At 45.7% G+C, this 24531-nt stretch overlaps 1 protein-coding gene across 2 annotated transcripts in view; it reads left to right on the forward strand.

Moving 5' to 3' along the window:
* Positions 1-24531, forward strand: part of trak2 (trafficking protein, kinesin binding 2) — a 139413-nt gene that overhangs the window by 80397 nt on the left and 34485 nt on the right. For both annotated transcript variants that reach the window (XM_070876173.1, XM_070876174.1), the window contains 3 exons: positions 2066-2144; positions 4862-4992; positions 5132-5206. In XM_070876173.1, coding sequence (XP_070732274.1) covers positions 2066-2144; positions 4862-4992; positions 5132-5206 — 285 coding nt within the window. The remainder of the gene's footprint in view (positions 1-2065; positions 2145-4861; positions 4993-5131; positions 5207-24531) is intronic.

Here is a 24531-nt window from a genome sequence, read left to right on the forward strand (position 1 = left end):
AGTCCATGCTGCGCCACCAGGTAACCACAATGTGCTCACTGCTTTTTTTGCACAAGGTACAGTTTTGTTTCTTCTTCAAAGTTGAAGCATGAATGGTGCAGTAATGCCCATAATGTTTGGTTAATGTGTAACATTTCCAGCAGTAAAAAGAATTTTGATAGTCTAAAAATTAACATGCATATCTGGTTACCTAACAACCTGAAGTTCTGTGGAATTGGTTGGATCCCAGTAGCAACTGAGCAGTGCCAACTGGTTTGGTGCCACACTGAAAAATACCCATGACTCATTCAATTATTGGATTCCACTATCTGCCTGTAAACTAAATAATATGTCCTACTAGAGGTTAAACAATTGTAGAGGTGTACTATAAGGTTATGATTATGAGATTTGGACAAGTTTTAAATAGTAAGTGAAACTGAAATGGATACACAATCATTCGAATCCCAAGACATGTTGTAGCCTTGAAAATGCAAACATATTTTTACTTAGTAATTTGGATTCTCTTCTCCTAGCTATTCCACTTCTTATATTGAAGTTCTGATGAAGGGTCATCGACCTGAAACATTAACTTTGTTTCTCTCTCCACAGATGCTGCCTGACTTGAGTATTTCCAGCATTTTCTGTTTTTATTTCAGATTTCCAGCATCCGCAGTATTTTACTTTTGTCTTGTATTGAGGTTATGGGTTCATTCAATCTTGTGATCTAATGCCATTTAAATGGTGAAATCAAACTATTGCCTATTTCAGATAACAGTAGATTGACGGTGCAGGCACCAGATAGAGTGGCCTAGATTGACAGTGCGGGCGCCAGATTGACAATGTGGGTACCAGATAGAGTGGCCTGGATAAACAATGTGGGAAGTGTGAGCGATGAGTTCCGATTGGTCAGTTTTGTGCACCGTGACTGAAAAGGTGTTTTAAATATTTTACATTTTGCTGTGAAGCAGTATTGCAGTTGCCTTAATTTAGTGTGTTATGTTAGACCACTGTTCCTAGTAAAATAATTTTAAAAGAAAACATGGAGAGGGGAGGAGAGTGAGAGGATTCATGAGACTTTCTTTGTGGAACTGGGACAAAAATGCACATTAATTTTGAGTAAAATTTTCCACCTTTTCTCACCGACCTTTTCTCAAGACATCCACCTCGCTGCTCTTGTGGAGACTTCACTTGGTGCCAGTCTGTGGTTCCTCAGTGTAATTTTTAACAGCCCTGATAACGGCTTAAGTTCTGTTCAAGGTTAATGACTTTGATATTGGGCCTATGATTTTTAATCTATGTTCTTGGAACTGTAATTTAAAGCACATTATAAAACCATTGCTTGATTCCCTATGCTGTTCATAAACATTTAGGGTTATCTCCTTATATAACCACACCAGAAGAGTCACAGTATCAAATGCCAAGTCTGTCACATTAAGTTTGGCTGTATACAGTTGTACAGTACATCTCTTAAAGGGTAAGGTTGAGGGTCAGGATAGGACTAAATGACGCACGAGTTAATGCGTTGACCTGGGTTTAAATCCAGTTCAATCCGATGGGGTTGAGGTCCCCTCTCTGATGATACTTCTGGTGTGAAATGTACTTGGGCAGTCCTACCTGCTTTTGATGCGGGCGCATGCCTAAAGGGCAAAATTGCCACAAGTTGGTTGTCTCGTTCAGGTCCCAAGGATGGTTAGTGAGGGGAAATATGAAAATCCACACCAATGTACTGGGATGGGGGTTTGTTTTTGCGGGCGGGAGTAGTGGCGGGGGGCGAGTGTCAAAGCACATTATTGTGATAAAGTAGAGGACACTAAAAACCCTGTCCTGAGTCTTGCACAAGTAAATAGACTCTGTTTACAGTGTAGTATTTGTATTTGTTTCATTCTCTGGTGGCTTACCAACGTCCAGATTGTAAGTTCCACATAATTGAACTATATCCCTGCATGCACTGTCTCATATTCAAGTACAATGGGAGCTAGCAAAGGACCTGATGCTGAGAAGCAGTGAATACAGTGTGTTGTGTGGGAGGAATTGGTAAGTGTCCTTACCTAATCTGATTGTCTCTCTACGTCCCTTCAATCCAAAGGCTTGTCACCTGAAGACCGAAACTATCAATTATGAAGAGAAGGAACAGCAGCTGGTCAATGACTGCGTGAAGGAGTTAAGTAAGTACAAATAAAAAAAAAAAGGATTACATTTATAGAGCACCTTTCATGACCTCGGGACGTCCCAAAGTGCTTTACAGCAAATTAAGTACTTTAGAAGTGTAGTCACTGTTGTACTCCCCTGCTCTTTATTGAAATAGTGCCTTAGGATCTTTTACGTCCACCTGAGGGGGCAGATGGGGCCTCAGTTTAATATCTCAACTGAAAGACGGCACTGTTGTACATCTTTCTTGCTCTTTTCACCGTTGCTTTAAATGTCGAATTACACACACACTCAGTTGTAGTAAAGGCAGGACCAGGTCTTTTATTCAGACATTCATACTAAACAAACCCAATATGAAAGTTACTGAGACATTTCACAAAGGCAGCTCTTCCAATTTCCATGGCTGCTTGTGACACACACACATACACACACACACACACACACACACCCCTTCCGAGATTCCAGTGTCCAATGTGTGTGTGTCAAACTCTCATCTTTATACCAAAAAAGCCTTTGGACTTTGCATAGTACATTTAGACAATTAACATGCAGACGATGTATGGCATTGTCCTGAAATCACGGCTAACTGCTTCCTGAATTACTATACACAACCAGACCGTTTAACATACAGACGATGTCATCAGATTATTATTTGCATAGTAACAAGGTACACGCAACAGATAAATGATCAGCACAATCATTTCAATGGCTAAATGGCACCATATTGTCCAGCAGCCTGTTTCGATCCAAACATCCTCTGTTTTAATCCAAACTTCAATCTTCCAACTTTTAACCCTTTTGATATCTCCAGATCGTGCCAAAGCAAAACTTTTCAGAAATGTGGGCTTGTGCTCCCACAGGCACCTCCAACAGTGTAGTACTCCCTCAGTACTGCACTAGAATGGCAACCTAGATTTTGTGCTTGTGTCCCTAAATTGGACACCAAAGCTGACTTTGGTCGACACTCAGAGCATCACATTCAACCGAAAGTCATGTCTTCAGTGCACAGAACCATTGCCATTTTACTGCAACACATTGTAAGTCTGCAAGCAAGGGATCTTTGATATATAAATCTGGGGATGTTGGTCTTTGAAACCAGATAAAACGCTTGAGAATCTTTAATCTCTCCAAGAGCTCACCCCATCTCTCCTCAGGAGCTCTCACCCCATATCCTTGTTATAAAGCACTATTCAGTATAGCACTTAGCTATGCAGATCAGAAAGTCCCCAGGTTTAGTCCATGTTCTGTATTGAATTAGTTGATCTCACCTAGGGCAGTAGATGCTCTTCATTGTTAAAATAGCTTAAACATCCACTCCCTCCACTACTGACACAACTTGGCTGCAGTGTGTACTATCTACAGGATGCACTGCAGCAAGTTGCCAAGGCTTTTTCGATAGCACCTTCCAAACCTGTTACTTCCACCACCGAGAAGGACGAGGGCAGCAGGTGCATGGGAACACAGCCACCTCCAAGTCACACACCGACTTGGACATATATCGTCACTGGGTCAAAATTCTGGAACTCCCGACCTAACAGCACTATGGGAATACCTTCACCACACGGACTGGAGCTCAAAAAGACGACCCATCACCACCTTAAGGGAAACTAGGGATGGGCAATAAATGATGGCCTTGCCTGCAACGCCCATATCCCAAGAATTAATATATTTTTTAAAAGCTTGCCAACATTTATCAAGAGGTTGAGGTACTGGGGTACTGATGCTCTTCGAACTGTTTCAAGAAGTGTCTTCAGGAGTGGAGACTACAGGAAAATACATAGAATAGGCAGATTGCCTTTGTGCACAAGCATGAGTCTTGATTTTGCATTTGTGCTAAGTTTTGAAAATACAGTCCTTTTAGTTCACATTAATGCCAGTATTTTTTGCGAGCTTCAATTTTAAGCCTGTTTCTGCTGAGTCCCAGTGCTGCAATCCACTGAAGTGTAATGGAGCTTTATCCATTTACTTGTAATGCTGGACGTTCCTTGCTGTTTCAATCTCTGAGAAGGTGGTAATTCATGAGGGGAAGTTAGCTGACAGGATGCAGGTGTTTAGTTGTGAATTCCATGCATCCAAAGTGAGAGAAATCCCAAATTAGTAGTAGTGGTAGTGTGGACATGCGTGACCACAGTGTGGCAATTTAAGCAAGGTTTTGTTCTGAGCTGTGTGGAGACAATTAACATTGATCCACTTGTGGGCTGCGTTTGGACCATGGTGGCAGAAATGCAAGGTTGTGCCATTCAGTCTCCCCATCACGAAAACTTGAAATTGTACGACAGTCATTTAAAAAAATATATAAAATTCGTTCTTGGGATATGAGTTTCGCTAATAAGGCCAGCATTTATTGCCCATCTCTAGTTGCCCTTGAGAAGGTGGTGATGGGCTGCCGCCTTGAACCGCTGCAGTCCTAGTGGTGAAGGTACTCCCATAGTGCTGCTAGGGAGGGTGTTCACGGATTTTGACCCAGCGATGATAAAGAAAAGGCGATATATTTCCAAGTCAGGATGGTGTGCAATGTGGAGGGGAAGTTTCAGGTGGTGGTGATCACGTGCACTTGCTGCCCTTTTACCTTCTAGGTGGTAGAGATCGTGAGTTCAGGAGAAGCCAGGATAAATATCCACGGTATCCCAGTGGAATTCCTGCTAAATCGAATGATGTATAATCTGCCACATTCATGCATTCACCATTTCTTTCCCTTTAACTCACCTTACCTTCCCGTTTCTCTTTTTTGAAGGAGAAACAAACATACACATTTCCAATCTGGCAGACGAACTTTCCAGAAAGAATGAGGACATTGCTCGCCACCATGAGGAGATCACCAACTTACTCAGTCAAATTGTGGAGCTTCAGCTTAAAGTCAAAGAGGCAAGTGTGAAAAGCCCATGAACAGTGGCACAGAATTCCTAACAAATTTGTAGCCAAGGCTGGTGTTGAAGCCTGCCTGCTGCTTGGGTTAGGTTTTTCTTAAAAACATGTCCTGGATCTTTATATTTTATTTTCCTAGTGTGCCATTGAAAAAGAAGAACTTAAACAACATCTGCAGGCATCCAAAGATGCCCAAAGACAGCTAACGGCAGAGGTGAGTATCCCACTTCTTATCCTGCGCTAGGTTTAACTCAATTATGGTGGGGTTTTTTGTGCTTATCAAAATGAGAAACCGAAAACTCTCCACTTTCTGGAGTCAGCTACAGAATGAAGCTGGGCATATTCTCAGCCTTAACCTCAGATGTACAACCCCTGCTGTGCACCAGTGTGACGTTTCCATTTTCCACATCAGCCGGTCCCCCTCTGCAGTGACGTCCTTACTGCTCAGTTATGGGCAGTGTTTGGTGATAGTCTTGTGTACACTAGGATTTCAGTTAAGAGCGCTGAGACTCATTCTACCCAGGCTGAATTCCAGGTAGGACAAGACGTGTGCTATCCCACCAAACCAACCAATCCCTCTATCGGGCATTTAACAGATGCATTTCTAGTTTTGTCCGGTCAAAGATAGATTTTCTAACTCCATTTTAGAGAGTGGTTTTAGAAGCACTGGAGAAGTTGCAAAAAAGATTCACAAGGGTGATAGTAGAACTGAGAGGATGCAATTATCGGGAAAGACTGAACAGACTGGGGTTCTTTTCTCTAGAAAAGAGAAGGTTGAGGGGTAATCGAGATCTTTAAAATTATGAAAGGGTTTGATAAGCTAGACTTAGAGACGATGTTTCCATTTGTGGGGAGTCCAAACCTAGGAGGAAAGAAAGAAAGACTTACTTTTATATGGTGCCTTTCACGACGGATGTCTCAAAGCACTTTACAGCCAATGAAGTACTTTTGGAGTGTAATCACTGTTGTGATGTGGGAAACACAGCAGCAAATTTGTGCACAGCAAGCTCCCACAAACAGCAATGTGATAATGACCAGATAATCTGTTTTTTTTGCTATATTCCCTTTAACTCACTGGAGGAGTCACAGTACATTAGATTACTGCAGTGAGACTCTTGCACTTTTCATTTGGCAGTTATTTCCTTCTATTTTAATTCCAAGTTCATGCTGCACAAGTCATGCATCAAGTGAGGCTAGTTGCTGAATCTTATACCAATGCTAAGTTGACCAGGGTGCTGCTTTTCTTCAAAATAGTGCCATGGGATCTTTTACGTCCACCTGAGAGAGCAGACGGGGCCTCGGTTTAATGTCTCATCTGAAAGATGGCACCTCTGACAGTGCAGCACTCCATCAGCACTGCACTGGAGTGCCAGCCTAGATTTATGTGCTCAAGTCCCTGGAGTGGGACTTGAACCCACAACCTTCTGACTCAGAGGCGAGTGTGCTACCCACTGAGCCACAGCTAACACAACTATAAGATAAATATAAAATAGTCACTAATAAATCTTAACAAGGAATTCAAGAGCAAGTTCTTAACCCTGAGAGTGGTTAGAATGTAGATCTTGCTACCATCGGGAGTGGTTGAGGTGAATAGCATGGATCCATTTAGAGGAATGCTAGATAAATACATGAGGAAGAAAGGAATAGAGGATATGCTTATCAGGTAAGATGAAGTAGGGTGGGAGGAAGCTTGTATGGAGCACAAACATTGGCATAGACCTGTTGGGTTAAATGGCCTGTTTCTGTGCTGTATATTCTGTGCAATAACTAAAGGGGTTATTTCCCGGTCTTTTCGCCCAACAGGTAGTTGGTTACATGTCTGCACTTGGTCACTTCTCAAAGTGTAGCAACCTTGGTGTGTATAGTGTGGCGGAACATGGGTTTCCTTTGCTGTCTGTTGCTCGAGAGATGATTACAGAGGGCACGTATTTCTCTACAGGAAGGGAATGTCATCTCCAGCCAGCTCTTGCCCATCTCCAAGATGTCAATTTAGAGCAGCATTAGTATAGGATTCAGCAACTAATTTCACTTGATGCATGACTTGTGCAGTATGAAATTGGAATTAAAATCGGGAAATAACCGCTAAATGAAAAGTGGAAGAGTCTCACTGCAGTAATCTAATGTACTGTGGCTCCTCCAGTGTACATTATTCTAACTTTAATAAATGTTATAAACCGCGCATGGTGGCTTCCTGTATTGTACAGGTTTAACCCCTCTTATCCAAGACACTCTTATCCAGCGCCACCCCTTGTCCGGCATCATTCCTGGCGGGTGGGTGGGGGGAGCTGGGGGGGCACATGCCTCTACCACAGAAAGTTGTTGAGGCCAGTTTGTTAGATATATTCAAAAGGGAGTTAGATGTGGCCCTTACGGCTGAAGGTATCAAGGGGTATGGAGGGAAAGTAAGAATGGGGTACTCATAATCATTTGAATGGTGGTGCAGGCTCGAAGGGCTGAATGGCCTACTCCTGCACCTATTTTCTATGTTTCTATGCGCAGATGATAAAAATTTCGTACAAATCAATATTCTCTGCTCTCTTGAAGACAGAGACTCCCTCCTAGGGTCCGGCTCTGAAGGCACTTGACGATGGGTATTCAAGTTGGGGGGAGATCCAACTACTTATAATTATATTTTGAATTAAATTATAAATAAAAGCTTGCTAAAAGTAATTTAAAAAAAAAAGAAATATGTTTAAACTCACCGGCAAGTTTTTCGCTTTGCCGAGCTTGGCCGTTATCTTTCTCCTCAACGCCGGGGTTACCGGCTGCCCTCCCCCTTGTCGCCCTGCTGAAACTCCTGCCACAGAGCTGCCATAGTTTCGCTTACACTGGGCGGGTTTGCTCTTAACACGATCCTGGCTCAGCACATGGATTGCACTGAGTCCCATCGACCTTGTTGTGGAGTATTACAAAGATACTCAACACAGGTCGGTTTCGGAAAAAATAATTGTTTATTATTAAGAACTTGATCACGGGAGAAACAGCTCTGTACGAGTTCAATAACTCGGTGACCCCAACCAGCCGTTCTCCCCGAGCAGCTTCGGGGCTGCTATTTTTATACATTCAAAATACATACAAAATCATGAAGCATATGCGCGGAAGTTTTCCATTGGTTGTTTCCCCTAACACGTCACAAGTCCTCGCCCTAGCTACAACAATTTCATTGGTACATACAATTTCATTATGTCACTTCCGTGCGCCTCTTATCTGATTAGTTATGTGCTACATCATTATTTTTCTACGGTTAAGTAATTATAAAGTACTTGTTCCCAGACCTTTGTGTCCTTGATTATATTTGTTATTAATGATCGACAAACTGGAGTGTTTCAATCTTCTTTTGTATCATTGTCTCGTACCATGTTATGTGAATCAGCCGTTCCCACAGCTTGCCTCGCCACGATAAGCCTGCTTTCCCATCACACAATATACTCCTGAGAATTACAAGCTTAGATACAATACTTTTAGAAATACTAATGATTTTAACCCCCTCCCGCGCCCTGGCCGGGGTCGGGCTAGCGCACTGCGACCTGGCGCCGGCCATTCCTCCCTTCCCTGCTTCCCTCAGCGCTCTACCAAACAAAAAGCAAAGACCTCTTCATTACTTTGAATGTCCTAGGAGTGAGTCTGGGAGATGCACACGCTGGTATATCCTGTGGGGTAAGCCATGACTAGGCATAAGGAGGCCAAGCGTCGCAGAGGCACCGGAGCTGGTCCCGAAATGCTGACCTCCCCTCATCCGGCAAAATCCCTGTCGGATAAGAGGGTCAACCTGTATCAAAATTAAACTAATACAGTTTCTATTTTGATTGCACCATATTATTTGAGCGCCTCAGTATAGTATGTAATGGACAGCTTTGGAGCATATTGCAAGAAAGATTTGCATTTATATAACACCTTTCACGACCTCTGGGCATGCCAAAGGGCTTTGCAGCCAATTAAGTACTTTTTGAAGTGTAGTTGCTGTTGTAATGTGAGAAACACGGTAATTTGCACACAGCCAGCTCCCACAAACAGCATTGAGATACTGTTTTACTGATGTTGATTGATGGATAAATATTGGCCCGTACTCCCCTGCTTTTCTTCAAAATAGTGTCACGGGATCTTTTACGTCCACCCGAGAGGACAGCTGGGGCCTGGGTTTAACAGCTCATCCGAAAGACAGCACCTCTGACAGTACAGCACTCTCTCAGCACTGCACTGGACGGTTCAGCCTAGATTTTGTGTTCCTCTCTCGGGTGTGGGATTTGAACCCACAGTCTTCTGACTCAGGCAGGCATGCTACCTACTGAGTCACAGCTGACACTGTAGCTGATAGGATACCAAGTGTCTGATCAATAAATTCATCAGGGTTTTACCTGAACGTGTTTGCTTTTCTCATTACTTTATTACAGCTTTGAGTCATCGAATCCAGTACGTATTAAATGTCAGCTGAATTTGCCTATGCAATGCTATTCAATCTGTAGTTGGCCCTCATTGCGGAAAAATAAGTTGTGGAGTTGAACAGTCATGATAGGTGTCAAGTACACAGTGTGGTAATGGGGGGTGGGGGATAAGAGTCCTCGGGGCTGGGTGTAGGAGGCTTGACCCAGCCCTTCCCCCACCAAAGCTAATGGAAAGTGGTCTGCCAGGATGGGTCTTTAGAGGGGAAAATATTCATTTTTTTAAAACTTGTATACAGAAAGGGGCAAATAAAAGCTGGATATTGGAACACTATGTTCAAATCTTTAACTGTAGAAATGTTTAATCATAAGCATTCACATTTTTTGGACTTCCAGAACACTGGGAGAGCAGGCTGAATTCCAATTGCTCGTAAGAGCTATTGCATCTCTTCTGCTCCCCACCCCTTCTAATACATCTTGTCCTTGGAGCTGCCCCATATCTCAATCTGCATTGATTCTTGTTGCATTGAGGGAGAGTGGCGGGGAAATAACAGGACATTATAGAGTTTAGTGCTCAAACCCTGAGTGTGATATCTTTCTAGGTAGAAGCTGTTACCAGGGAAAGAAAGAAAGACTTGCATTTATATATTGCCTTTCATGTCCTCAGGATGGCTGTAAACAATTTTCAGCCAACTAAGTACTTTTACGTGTAGTCGTTATTCTAATGTGAGGTAAAGCATTAGCCAATTTGTGCACATCAAGCTCCCACAAACAGCAATGTGGCAATGACCAGGTAATCTGTTTTTATTAATGTTGGTTGAGGGATACACTCAGGGATAAACTCTGTTTAATGCACAGAACGGCATTAAACGGAATTAACTTAAACAGTGTGTTTTATTTGGGAAGTTGGAAAGAGTGGGAATTCGGAGAAGAGGTGGAAGAAGTTGTTGCTTTTTGCCTACACTACTTGTAATGCTTTGTGTTACAGGTAGATATTTAATTTCATTTATCCATAACTTAATCTTATCAATTAAGTAGTCAAGAAACTAAACTAAACTAAGTTACTTAAATACAAATTTAATTAAATAGAACAAGGTCATATAGGGATGGCAGTGCAGGTGGTGTGCCACAACTGCAGCATGTGGGAGTTTGTGGAGAGCATTGTGATCCTGGACAAGCATGTTGGCAATAAGTGTCTGCATCTTGAGAAACTTCAGTTCAGCGTTGTTGAGCTGGAGTCTGAGGTGCAGACATTGTGGGGGATCAGGGAGGGGGAGAGTTACCTGGACACTTTGATACAGGAGGCAGTCACACCCCTTAAGTTCGGTAGTGGTACAGGTCTGGTTAGTGGTCAGGGATAAAAAGATGTGACTGCAGCTCAGGCAGGTAAGGCGACCCCAGGTGCAGTGCTGGAGGAGCCTTGGCATTTGTCCTTATCCAACAAGTATGAGGTTCTTTCTGCCTATGTGGATGAGGGAAAAGCCTGCAGGATGAATGAGCAGGCTGACCACGGCACCATGATGTAGGAGGCCATTTGGTGTGGGGTGGGGGGGGGGGGCGGAGAGTGAAAGGGAATGTAGTTCTATTAGGGGACAGTATAGTCAGAGAGATAGATACGAAGGTTGTATTGCCTGCCCGATGCCAGGATTAAAGACATCTCGCGGCTGGAGAAGAACTTGAAGGGGAGGATCCAGTTGTCGTGGTCCATGTAGGAACCAACGACATAGATAGAACTAGGAATGAGGTTCGGCTGAGAGACTTGAGGAGTTGGGGTCCAAATTGAAAAGCAGAACTTCAAAGGTAATGATCTCTGGATTGTTACCGATGCCATGCAGCAATTGGCATAGGGATAAGCAGGTTAGAAAGTTAAATGCATGGCTCAGTGGTGTGGGGAGGCATGGATTTTGCTTCAAGGGCCACTTGCACCAGTACTGGGGAAAGAGGGAGCTGTTCCATTGGGACGGGCTCTACTTAAACCAGGCTGTGGAACAAGTGACCTGGAGAATCGAATAAACAGGGCTTTAAACTAATGAAGGGTGGATGGGAGGATTTGGGAAAGAGTAAATTTAAAAGTAGCAAGAGAAATGTCAAGACTTTAGAACAGAGCAGAGTTTCGTGTAAAAAAAAAAAAATAAATAAAAAAAATAAACAGAGTGGGTCAGGAAGGGACAGAATGTAACAAAAGTTCGTCATCAGTGACTAAGGTGACATCAGGGAAAAATAGAAAAAAGTCAAAGCTAACGACACTATATCTGCGCGAGGCATTCGCAAAAAAATTAATTAATTAATAGTTTGATCTAATGGCTACTACGGAGTCATGGTTGGAAAGTGACCATGGTTGGGAACTAAATATTCCAGGATACTTAACTTTTAGAAGGGATAGGCAAAATGGAAAAGAAGGATGGGTAACCCTGATTACGGATGGGCTAAAGACAGAGAGAAAGGATCTTGGCTCGGAAAATCAAGAAGTAGGATCAGTTTGGGTGGAGCTAAGAAACAGCAAGGGGGGCAGAAAACATTGGTGGGAGTTTTTTATAGGCCCCCTAGTTGTAATGTAGGTCAGAGTACAAATCAGGAAATTAGAGGTGCATGTAACAAGGATAATACAGTATAATCATGGGGGACTTTAATCTATATAGAGACTGGGCAAACCAAATAGTCTGGAGGACGAGTTAATGGAATGTATACAAGATCGTTTTCTACATCATTATGTTGAGGAACCAACTAGGAAACAGACTATTTTAGATCTAGTATTGTGCAATAAGAAAGGGTTAATTAATAACCTTGTAGTAAAGGGGCCCTTAGAGAAGATTGACCGTAATGTGATAGAATTTTATATTAAGTTTGAAAGTGACTTAGGGCTAGACTTTCCACTGATGATCGCCGAGCTATCGCCCAAATAGGCAGGCTATCGCTCATTTTAGCTTAAAAATGGAAAGTTGGGCCGAAACATCGGTCACTAATCGCCGGCCCAACTTTCGGCACATGAATCTGCTATCGCCGAGATGATCACCCACTGCAATTTTTGCCACATCGCCAGGCTGATCGCTCGCCGAGAAGATCGCTGGAGAAAAGCTACTCCCGACTGGCAGTACTCAACACTACGGACGCCATTTTGAACTGAGAGAGGCTGCTTCAACAATTAATTTGGGAGTGATTTTATGGGCCTTATTGATTCTTGGCAATCATCTAATCACATTTCTATGTGTTGAGGGCAAATTTAGGGCATTTATAGTGATGAGGTCTGTAATTTCTCTAACAGTATTGGTCACTAATCACATGCTGCAGACTGAAGATGGGAGAAGGTATATTGAAGAACGTTATATGCCCAATCAAAGAGATGGCAGACTGCTGCGGAGGAGGAATCCTTACACCCGATGCACTTACAGGGAAAAGCAATCATACCTGAACTTGTCCGATAACACGTGCCTTAGGAGGCTGCATTCTGAAAGGAGGTAATCGCTGAGATATGCCAGCTCATCAAGGGAGATCTGCAGCCCACCAGCACCATCAGGACCGCACTGGCCGTTGAGGTAAAGATTACTGCGGCACTTTCCTTCTACAAATCGGGCTCCTTTCAGGCCTCAACTGGAGACATTTGCGGTATCTCTCAGCACGCCACACTGCTCTATTCGACAGGTGACTCAGCATCATAGGCAGTCCCTCGGAATCGAGGGAAGACTTGCTTCCACTCTTTAAAAAAAATGAGTCCTTAGGTGGCTGAACAGTCCAATACGAGAATCTCAGTCCCTGTCACAGGTGGGACAAATAGTCGTTGAGGGAAAGGGTGGGTGGGACAGGTTTGTCGCACGCTCTTTCCGCTGCCTGCACTTGATTTCTGCATGCTCTTGGTGATGAGACTCGAGGTGCTCAGCGCCCTCCCGGATGCACTTCCTCCACTTAGGGAGGTCTTTGGCCAGGGACTCACAGATGTCAGTGGGGATGTTGCACTTTATCAGGGAGGCTTTGAGGGTGTCCTTGTAACGTTTCCTCTGCCCACCTTTGGCTCATTTGCCGTGAAGGAGTTCCGAGTAGAGCACTTGCTTTGGGAGTCTCATGTCTGGCATTTGAACAATGTGGTCTACCCAGCGGAGCTGATCAAGTGTGGTAAGTGCTTCAATGCTGGGGATGTTGGCCTGGTCGAGGACGCTAACATTGGTGCGTTTGTCCTCCCAGGAGGTTTGTAGGATCTTGCCGTGACATCGTTTGTATTTCTCCAGCGTCTTGAGGTGTCTATGTACATGGTCCATGTCTCTGAGCCATACAGGAGGGCGGGTATTACTATAGCCCTGTAGACCATGAGCTTGGTGAAGGTTTTGAGGGCCTGGTCTTCAAACACACTCTTCCTCAGGCGGCTGAAGGCTGCACTGGCACACGAGAGGTGGTGTTGAATCTCATCGTCAATGTCTGTTCTTCTTGATAAGAGGCTCCCGGAGTATTGGAAATGGTCCATGTTGTCCAGGGCCGCGCCATGGATCTTGGTGACTGGAGGGCGGTACTGTGCGGGAAGGACAGGCTGGTGGAGGACCTTTGTCTTATGAATGTTAAGCGTAAGGCCCATGCTTTCGTACGTCTCAGTAAATACGTTGACTATGACTTCGAGTTCAGCCTCTGTGCGCAGACGCAAGCAACGTCCACGTACTGTAGCTCGACGACAGAGGTTGGGGTGGTCTTGGACCTGGCCTGGAGATGACGAAGGTTGAACAGGTTAGTTCCACTCCAGTGGGGAGCTTGTTGAGGAAGATTGAGAAGAGGGTTAGGGCGATGACGCAGCCCTGTTTGACCCTGGTCCAGGCTTGGATTGGGTTTGTAATGGATCCGTTGGGAAGGATCACGGACTGCACGTTGTCGTGGAGCAGGTGGAGGATGGAGACGAATTTATGGGAGCATCCGAAACTGAGGTGGACGCTCCATAGATCCTCGCGGTTGACAGTGTCAAAGGCATTTGTAAGGTCGAAGAAGGCCATGTATAAGGGCTGGCGCTGTTACCTGCAGCTGTCGCGCTGCAAAAATCATGTCCGTTGTGCCCCATAGGGGATGAAATCCGAACTGTGACTCCGGGAGGAGGTCCTCAGCCACAGGGAGAAGACAGTTGAGGGGGACTCTAGCGACGACTTTCCCAGTGGCTGATGATAGGGAGATTCCTCTGTAGTTGCCCGAGTCGGACTTGTTCCCCTTTTTTTAAAGATAGTCATGATCATGAAATCTCGGAGATCTCCCAGCATGCTCTCCTCCCTCCAGATGAGAGAGATGAGGTCATGTATTCGCACCAACAGTGCCTCTTCGCCATACTTCTGTGCCTCAATGGGGATTCCATCCGCTCCCGTAGCCTTGTTGTATGCCTAATGCAGTGCTGGTGTTTTACTGAGGGGGTGGCGGGTAGCATGCTGCGGGATGGAATCGAGCACTCGAGTCAAAAGCAGAGTCTCGATTGAGGAAATCTTCGAAGTGCTCCTTCCAGCAGGCCCTGACTGCCTCGGTGACCTTGATGAGTGTTTCCCCGTTCTTGGCCAGCAATGGAGTAGGGCCTTGGGTTTTTGGATCGTAGGTGGCCTTGACTGCAATGAAGAATCCTAGCACATTATGGCTGTCGGCCAACTGCTGTAGCCTCCTGTGCTTTCTCCATCCACCACCTGTTCTTTAGGTCCCGGGTTTTTTGTTGGACCTCAGCAGTAAGCCATCTGTAATGCTGCCTTGCTGCTCCCGAGTTGGGTTGTTGTTTAAGGCTCAGAAATGTCCTGCACTTGCGATCTATTAGCTCTTGGATCTCCTGATCATTCTCATCAAACTAGTCCTGGTGTTTCCTGGTTGAGTGACCGGGCGTCTCTTTGCAGGCACTGGTTACGGAGGCCTGGAGCGCTGTGGGCATTCTGCGTCTTGGTCATCAAGGCACGCCAGGTTAGCTGTGAGGCGCTGACTGTATAGGACTCTCTTAGCTGGGTCCTTAAGTGCCCCGTTATTGACTTTTTTGCGGTACTGCTTCTGCCCCCTCGCTTTGGGGCTATGTTGATGTCAATGATGGATAGGATTAGACGGTGGTACGTCCAGCAGTCGTCCGCTCCTGTCATGGTGCGGGTGATGTGCACATCCTTGTGATCATTGGCTCGGACGATGATGTAGTCGAGCAGATGCCAGTGTTTGGAGCGAGGATGTTGCCATGATGCCTTGTATTTGTCCCTCTGGCGGAACAAGGCGATGGTGATGACAAGTTCATGTTCTAGACATTTTGTCAGGAGTAGGGTACCGTTGGAGTTGGGTTTCCCTACCCCCTCTCTGCCAATCACGCCTCCCCAGAGGGCTGTGTCCTTGCCAACCCTAGCATTGAAGTCACCGAGGAGGATCAGTTTGTCGTCCGCAGGGACATGGGACAGGGATTTTTTGAGGTTGGAGTAAAAGCCCTTTTGGTCTCATCTGTCGCATCGAGTGTTGGGGCGTACGTACTGATGACTGTGGCGCATTGATTCTGGGATAAGGGATAGGGTGAGTCGGAGAGTCATGAGACGTTCGTTAACCCCGCAGGGGTAGTCTCTGAGTCGGTCGACCAGCTCGTTTTTGAGGGCGAAACCAACTCTGTGCAGGCGCCGTTCTTCCTCTGGTTTCCCTTTCCAGAAGGTGGTGTAACCTCCACCTTGTTCCTTGAGCCCTTTACGCTCACAGGCTGGACTGTATAAGCTTCCCTGTGACCAGTGGTGTACAGACTGGGAGGGCTTTGGGTTTCTCGCGAATATCAAACTTCCCCAAGGTGCAGGGAGCAATAGACTGTATGCACATTGCCCTGAGAGCGCCTTTACAGGAGGGGGAGGTGTTTCGGAACCGAAAGGGATTCCATTCCCTGTGCAGCTTGTTGTCGACCACAACCAAATAATCATGGCAGTAAATGCTAATTTTCCAGGCAGCATCCATGATGCGCACATCTTGCGTGAGAGTACTGTCTCTAACCTGTTTAAGAGTCAGCCACAAGGTCACGGTTGGTGCTGGGGGATAAAGGATATGGCCTTGCCAGCTGGTTCATGACCCCCCTGCGTAATCCTCAGGCAGAGACGTGCTACAATGAAAGTCATATAGCTACACGCAATATCGTCGAAAAGACAATTGGAGTTCTGAAGCAGCGCTTCAGATGCCTGGACCACTCAGGAGGCAACCTACAATACCACCCTGACCAGGTTGTTGAATTTATTATGGTGTGCTGCATGTTGCCAGATTGCCAAATGGGACAATTGCCAGATGGGACTACCGGCCCACCTCAGGAGAGAGTGGAGGCGGAAGAGCATGACGAGGAGGAGGAAGATGACGAGGACCTCTGGGAGGACAAATCAGCCTGACAATGACCATGGCTCCACGTTCTCCCCCCCCCCCCCCCCCCCCCCCTGCAAGACTGGAAAAGCCCCTTGGGAGTTACACAGCTGCAAAACTCTTGAGTCAGCAGCTCATAAATGAACACTTTGCTTGAACTTACCTTGGTGACAGTTACGGAAAGACAACGGTTGCAGTTGCATTACGTTTCATCCTTGCCTGGCCTGGCTATTGTTTTCCAACAATTGTATTCATGTTTTACCTTGCCTTGCATTATTAGAAAACACTGCACAACAATTGTAAAATTCTATTAAAAAACGCTTAATAATTTAACAATATAGGATTCATGTGTGCGGGAAGTGTGTCCAGCTGCAGTTCCTGACAGACCGCATGAGAACACTGGAGCTGCGGATGGACTCACTCTGGAGCATGCGCGATGCTGAGAATGTTGTGAATAGCTCATTTAGTGAGTTGGTCACACCGCAAGTAAGGGTTAGGACAAATAGTGAATGGGTGACCAAGAGACAAGGCAAGAGCAGGAAGGTAGTGCAGGAGTCCCCTGCGGTCATCTCCCTCCAAAACAGATATACCGTTTTGGATACTGTTGGGGGAGATGACTTACCAGGGGAAAGCACCAGCAGCCAAGTTCATGGCACCATGGGTGGCTTTGCTGCACAGAAGGGCGGGAAAAAGAGTGGGAGAGCTATAGTGATAGGGGACTCTATTGTAAGGGGGATAGGTAGGAGTTTCTGCGGCCGCAACCGAGACTCCAGGATGGCATGTTGCCTCCCTGGTGCAAGGGTCAAGGATGTCTCGGAGCGGCTGCAGAGCATTCTGGAGAGGGAGGGTGAACAGCCAGTTGTCGTGGTACATGTAGGTACCAACGATATAGGTAAGAAGCGGGAAGAGGTCCTACAAGCTGAATTTAGGGAGCTAGGAGTTAAATTAAAAAGTAGGACCTCAAAGGTAGTAATCTCTGGATTGCTACCAGTGCCATGTGCTAATCAGAGTAGAGGGAGCAGGATAGTTAGATTAAATACGTGGCTTGAGCAGTGGTGCAAGAGGGAGGGATTCAAATTCCTGGGACATTGGAACCAGTTCTGGGGGAAGTGGGACCTGTACAAAAGGGACGGTCTGCACTTGGGCAGGACTGGAACTGATGTCCTAGGGGTAATATTTTAAAATGCAGTTCGGGAGTGTTTAAACTAATATGGCAGGGGGGTGGGAACCTATACAGCGAGACAGGGCGAAGTAATATGGAGTCAGAAAGGTAAAAAGCAATAGTGGAAGGCTGAGTAAATAAAGGCAAGAAACAAAAAGGGCCACACTACATCATAATTCTAAAAGGACAAAGGGTGTTAAAAAAACAAGCCTGAAGGCTTTGTGTCTTAATGCAAGGAGTATCCATAATAAGGTGGATGAATTAACTGTGCAAATAGATGTTAACAGATATGATGTGATTGGGATTATAGAGACGTGGCTCCAGGATGATCAGGGCTGGGAACTCAACATCCAAGGGTATTTAACATTCAGGAAGGATAGAATAAAAGGAAAAGGAGGTGGGGTAGCATTGCTGGTTAAAGAGGAGATTAATGCAATAGTTCGGAAGGACATTAGCTTGGATGATGTGGAATCTATATGGGTAGAACTGCAGAACACCAAAGGGCAAAAAACGTTAGTGGGAGTTGTGTACAGACCTCCAAACAGTAGTAGTGATGTTGGGGAGGGCATCAAACAGGAAATTAGGGGTGCATGCAATAAAGGTGCAGCAGTTATCATGGGTGACTTTAATCTGCATATAGACTGGGCTAACCAAACTGGAAGCAATACAGTGGAGGAGGATTTCCTGGAGTGCATAAGGGATGGTTTTCTAGACCAATATGTCGAGGAACCAACTAGGAGGGAGGCCATCTTAGACTGGGTGTTGTGTAATGAGAGAGGATTAATTAGCAATCTCGTTGTGCGAGGCCCCTTGGGGAAGAGTGACCATAATATGGTGGAATTCTACATGAGGATGGAGAATGAAACAGTTAATTCAGAGACCATGGTCCAGAATTTAAAGAAGGGTAACTTTGAAGGTATGAGGCGTGAATTGGCTAGGATAGATTGGCGAATGATACTTAAGGGGTTGACTGTGGATGGGCAATGGCAGACATTTAGAGACCGCATGGATGAACTACAACAATTGTACATCCCTGTCTGGCGTAAAAATAAAAAAGGGAAGGTGGCTCAACCGTGGCTATAAAGGGAAATCAGGGATAGTATTAAAGCTAAGGAAGTGGCATACAAATTGGCCAGAAATAGCAGTGAACCCGGGGACTGGGAGAAATTTAGAACTCAGCAGAGGAGGACAAAGAGCTTGATTAGGGCAGGGAAAATAGAGTACGAGAGGAAGCTTGCAGGGAACATTAAGACGGACTGCAAAAGCTTCTATAGATATGTAAAGAGAAAAAGGTTGGTAAAGACAAACGTAGGTCCCCTGCAGTCAGAATCAAGGGAAGTCATAACTGGAAACAAAGAAATGGCAGACCAATTGAACAAGTACTTTGGTTCGGTATTCAGTAAGGAGGACACAAACAACCTTCCGGATATAAAAGGGGTCAGAAAGTCTAGTAGGAAGGAGGAGCTGAGGGAAATCCTTATTAGTCGGGAAATTATGTTGGGGAAATTGATGGGATTGAAGGCCGATAAATCTCTAGGGCCTGATGGACTGCATCCCAGAGTACTTAAGGAGGTGGGCTTGGAAATAGCGGATGCATTGACAGTCATTTTCCAACATTCGATAGACTCTGGCTATCCTCCACTCCATAGGAACTGATCCAATGTAACCCCACTTTTTAAAAAAGGAGGGAGAGAGAAAACAGGGCATTATAGACCGGTCAGCCTAACATCGGTAGAGGGTAAAATGATGGAATCAATTATTAAGGATGTCATAGCAGCGCATTTGGAAAGAGGTGACATGATAGGTCCAAGTCAGCATGGATTTGTGAAAGGGAAATTATGCCTATCAAATCTTCTGGAATTTTTTGAGGATGTTTTCAGTAGAGTGGACAAGGGAGAACCAGTTGATGTGATGTATTTGGACTTTCAGAAGGCTTTCGACAAGGTCCCACACAAGAGATTAATGTGCAAAGTTAACGCACATGGGATTGAGGGTAGTGTGCTGATGTGGATTGAAAACTGGTTGGCAGACAGGAAGCAAAGAGTCGGAGTAAATGGGTGCTTTTCAGAGTGGCAGGCAGTGACTAGTGGGGTACCGCAGGGTTCTGTTCTGGGGTCCCAGCTGTTTACATTGTACATTAATGATTAGACGAGGGAATTAAGGGTTACGGGGAGAGGGCGGATAAGTGGAGCTGAGTCCACGGCCAGATCAGCCATGATCATATTGAATGGCGGAGCAGGCTCGGGGGGCTAGATGGCCTACTCTTGTTCCTAATTCTTATGTTCTTATAATTAAATGTAGTATCTCCAAATTTGTGGATGACACTAAGTTGGGTGGCAGTGTGAGCTGCGAGGAGGATGCTATGAGGCTGCAGAGTGACTTGGATAGGTTAGGTGAGTGGGCAAATGCATGGCAGATGAAGTATAATGTGGATAAATGTGAGGTTATCCACTTTGGTGGTAAAAACAGAGAGACAGACTATTATCTGAATGGTGACAGATTAGGAAAAGGGGAGGTGAAACGAGACATGGGTATCATGGTACATCAGTCATTGAAGGTTGGCATGCAGGTACAGCAGGCGGTTAAGAAAGCAAATGGCATGTTGGCCATCATAGCGAGGGGATTTGAGTACAGGGGCAGGGAGGTGTTACTACAGTTGTACAGGGTCTTGGTGAGGCCACACCTGGAGTATTGTGTACAGTTTTGGTCTCCTAACTTGAGGAAGGACGTTCTTGCTATTGAGGGAAGGTTCACCAGACTGATTCCCGGGATGGCGGGACTGACATATCAAGAAAGACTGGATCAACTGAGCTTGTATTCACTGGAGTTCCGAAGAATGAGAGGGGATCTCATAGAAACGTTTAAAATTCTGACGGGTTTAGACAGGTTAGATGCAGGAAGAATGTTCCCAATGTTGGGGAAGTCCAGAACCAGGGGTCACAGTCTAAGGATAAGGAGTAAGCCATTTAGGACCGAGATGAGGAGAAACTTCTTCATCCAGAGAGTGGTGAACCTGTGGAATTCTCTACCACAGAAAGTTGTTGAGGCCAATTCACTAAATATAGTCCTTGCTACTAGGGGGATCAAGGGGTATGGCGAGAAAGCAGGAATGGGGTACTGAAGTTGCATGTTCAGCCATGAACTCATTGAATGGCGGTGCAGGCTCGAAGGGCCGAATGGCCTACTCCTGCACCTATTTTCTATGTTTCTATGCATCCATCCCCCCCACCCCCAACAGTCAACCAACAATAAATACAAAATACAACAACCTCCCACCATCCTCAACATTAAACAAATTTGTAACAAAATCAAATAACTCCCTACCTGTGGCCACGCTTCCCTCCAGATCCTTTGCCCCCCGTTGTAATCCCTGAGTAATGGGACCAGGACGGCTTGTGGCAGGGGGATGATGGTGGCAGCATCCCCTTGGCGTGGAGGAGAATATGTTTCGGATGAAACTACTTTCAAGCTAGAAGGAAGTGTTTCCTCCCAACTCGCATCTGTGCTGATGGTTGGTGGAATGGCACCTTGGAGTGCAGTGCTATCTCCCGACACTATCGCATGCCGCACGGCATGGACGACAGCAGTCGTTTGGCCCATTGCCACAACCATGCGCTCCATACCCTCCGATATACAAGCGGACATTGCGGCAATGTTCCCGGTCAACCCACCAACCCACCAATTGACTGATGGCGACGCTCTCCCTGCACAGTGTCACCATGTCCTCATTGGGATCTGCCCGTCACAGTGAGTGCCGATCTCACTGACTCAACCTCCATGGGGTCGGCGCAGGCACTGTACGCCTTGGTGTCGCCTGCTGCAAGCCGCTTGGGCCCGCTACTTCTTCTGTCGAAGACGACTACGTGGCCGCAGGTACAGCAGATACCGGGATGCAAGGTCTCCATCATTTCCTCCTCTCCCTCTGTGGTCTCCTCCTCAGCACCCATGGTGATAATCACCTACAAAGGGACAGGGATAGGTGCGGCCTCCCTTTGCGCCTGCGGAGTTGGACCTGCAAAACACAGTTGAGCTATTGAGCTTATTAGAACAGAAGGGTACACATGATTCTTGCGCTGCGCTGGCATATGTAGGAGGAGCAGCATTACTGCAATAAATGTAACTGAGAGATGTTACATTTTAATACATCATATGGTAGTACATCTATGTGGAATTCACTGCCCCAGAGAGTCGTGGAGGCTGGATCAGTGACTATATTTGAGGTGGAGATAGACAGACTTCTGAATGATTCGGGCATGAAGGGTTATGGGGAGCGGGCAGGGAAGTGGAGCAGAACCCTAGATCAGATCAGCCATGATCTTATTAAATGGCGGAGCAGGCTCGAGTGGCCTACTCCTATTTCTTATGTTGTTAACTTGAGAGTAGTACAATAGCTGCATGCATAACATGACATTTATATATTATAATGAAATGCTGTTGCATTACTTTAAATTACCACTGCTTTATACATTTCTCACGTGACGCAAGCAAGGGATCTGCACCACAACGGGTGGCTGCCGACCAGTGCCGTAGCGCGTTCCTCCAAGTCCGTCAGGGTGGTCAGCTGGGTAGGGCCTCCTCCTGTTTACCTGCGCTTTGCCTGATTCTTAGATATCATCCTCTGCAAACGTGACAAGAGCAAGGCATAAGCTAATTGACTAGGTTCTATCATGGAAAGACAACAGGTTTCAACGTTATATGCTAATATGGTTTGTATCCACAATTGATGCATAGTTAAAACATCTATGTTCAGATAAAATATTTCATAGGATTGTGTTTAGGATCTAATGCTTGACACAAAACATCTCGACTACAATCTCCATGAAGGCCTCCAGGGGGGGGAAGGGAATCAGGACCGCTGGTCAGCTCGGCAATATCCGAAGGTGTCCCAGGACAGACAGAGAGCCAGGGCAGCTCTCCCCCAGTCCAGCTGGCTCGCTAAGTGACAGTAGCCGGAGAGACTGACGCAGTCAGGGTAAAGGTGAAACACAAAAGGTTAGTATGCAGGGTACAGCAAGTGATCAGGAAGGCCAATGGAATCTTGGCCTTTATTGCAAAGTGAATGGAGTATAAAAGCAGGAATGTCTTGCTACAGTTATACAGGGTATTGGTGAATACTTGGAATACTGCGTGCAGTTTTGGTTCCATATTTACGAAGGGATATACATGCTTTGGAGGCAGTACAGAGAAGGTTCACTCGGTTGATTCCGGAGATGAGGGGGTTGACCTATGAGGAAAGGTTGAGTAAATTGGGCCTCTACTCATTGGAATTCAGAAGAATGAGAGGTGATCTTATCGAAACGTATAAGATTATGAGGGGGCTTGACAAGGTGGATGCAGAGAGAATGTTTCCACTGATGGGGACGAGAACTAGAGGGCATGATCTTAGAATAAGGGGCTGCTCATTTAAAACTGAGATGAGGAGAAATGTATTTTCTCAGAGGGTTGTAAATCTGTGGAATTCGCTGCCTCAGAGAGCTGTGGAAGCTGGGACATTGAATAAATTTAAGACCGAGATAGACAGTTTCTTAACCGATAAGAGGTTATGGGCAGTGAAGTGGACCCGAGTCCATGATCGGATCAGCCAAGATCGTATAAAATGGCGGAGCAGGCTCGAGGGGCTGTATGGGCCCACTCCTGCTCCTATTTCCTCTGTTCTTATGTAACCCAAAAGGAGACGGTGTCAAAATTAGACTTAAAGGGCGCAGGTTCCGAACCCTGTCCAGATCGCAGCCGAGACTTTATGCAAGAATAACCAGCTTAATTTCAATCCGGCAGATTTACATATTCTGTGGATCATTAAAATTTAAAATCTATTCAGTACTTACTCTTGCCGAAGCAACCAGGCTGTTCCAGCACTTGCGGCACTGGTCCGAACCCCTCGCCTCGTGGGACACCGACGACATCACGTCGGCGATCTCGCTCCAAATTTTATGGTACGCCTGGGGTGGAGGTTTCCCACGCCCACCTCGAGTTATTTGCTCCCACCTCGACTGCATCTCCTGGACGAGGGCCTCATTGGCCTCATCGGAGAAGGGTTTTGCCCCCCTCCTCCTCTCCACATCCTGGCCACTCTTTGCCGACTCTTGCTCTTGTTCCAGGTTGGACATATTATTTTTGTTGAACTACAATTTTTATCTATCTTGCTCAAATCTCTCCAGTCTGTCTGTCTGTCTCGCGCTTTCTCTTTCGCTCTCTCGCTCTCTCTCGCTCTCTCTCCCCTTCTCTTTGCCTTCTGTGCATGCCCAGATGACCCCTGACCTCCAAAATCGCGGGGAACCTTCTTTGCAAAAAAAAAATCACATGCTCAGAAAGGCCATTGCTGGAGACGCCAGCCTTCCACATTGCTGAGGCCTATTTCACATCGCTGAGCTTATCGCCCCCCCAAAAAAGCCAAATGTAGCGATCAGAAAAATGGGCACTCTTCCAGCAATTCTGAAAGCTGAAACATATTTACGGATAGACAGCTAAGTAGAAATTAAATCCAAAATGAGGGTCTTAAATCTAAACAAAGCAAACTACGTAGGTATGAGGGGCGAGTTGGCTAAGGTAGGTTGGGAAACTACATGGCGGTAGAAAATCAATGGCTAGCATTTAAAGAATTAATACATAATTTGCAACAAATATACATTCCTTTCAGGCACAAAAGCCCCACATGAAAAATGGTCCAACCATGGCTAACGAGAAGTTAAAGATAGTATTAGATCA

The sequence above is a fragment of the Pristiophorus japonicus genome, chromosome 3 (assembly GCF_044704955.1).
Source record: "Pristiophorus japonicus isolate sPriJap1 chromosome 3, sPriJap1.hap1, whole genome shotgun sequence".
Taxonomy (NCBI): Eukaryota; Metazoa; Chordata; class Chondrichthyes; family Pristiophoridae; genus Pristiophorus; species Pristiophorus japonicus.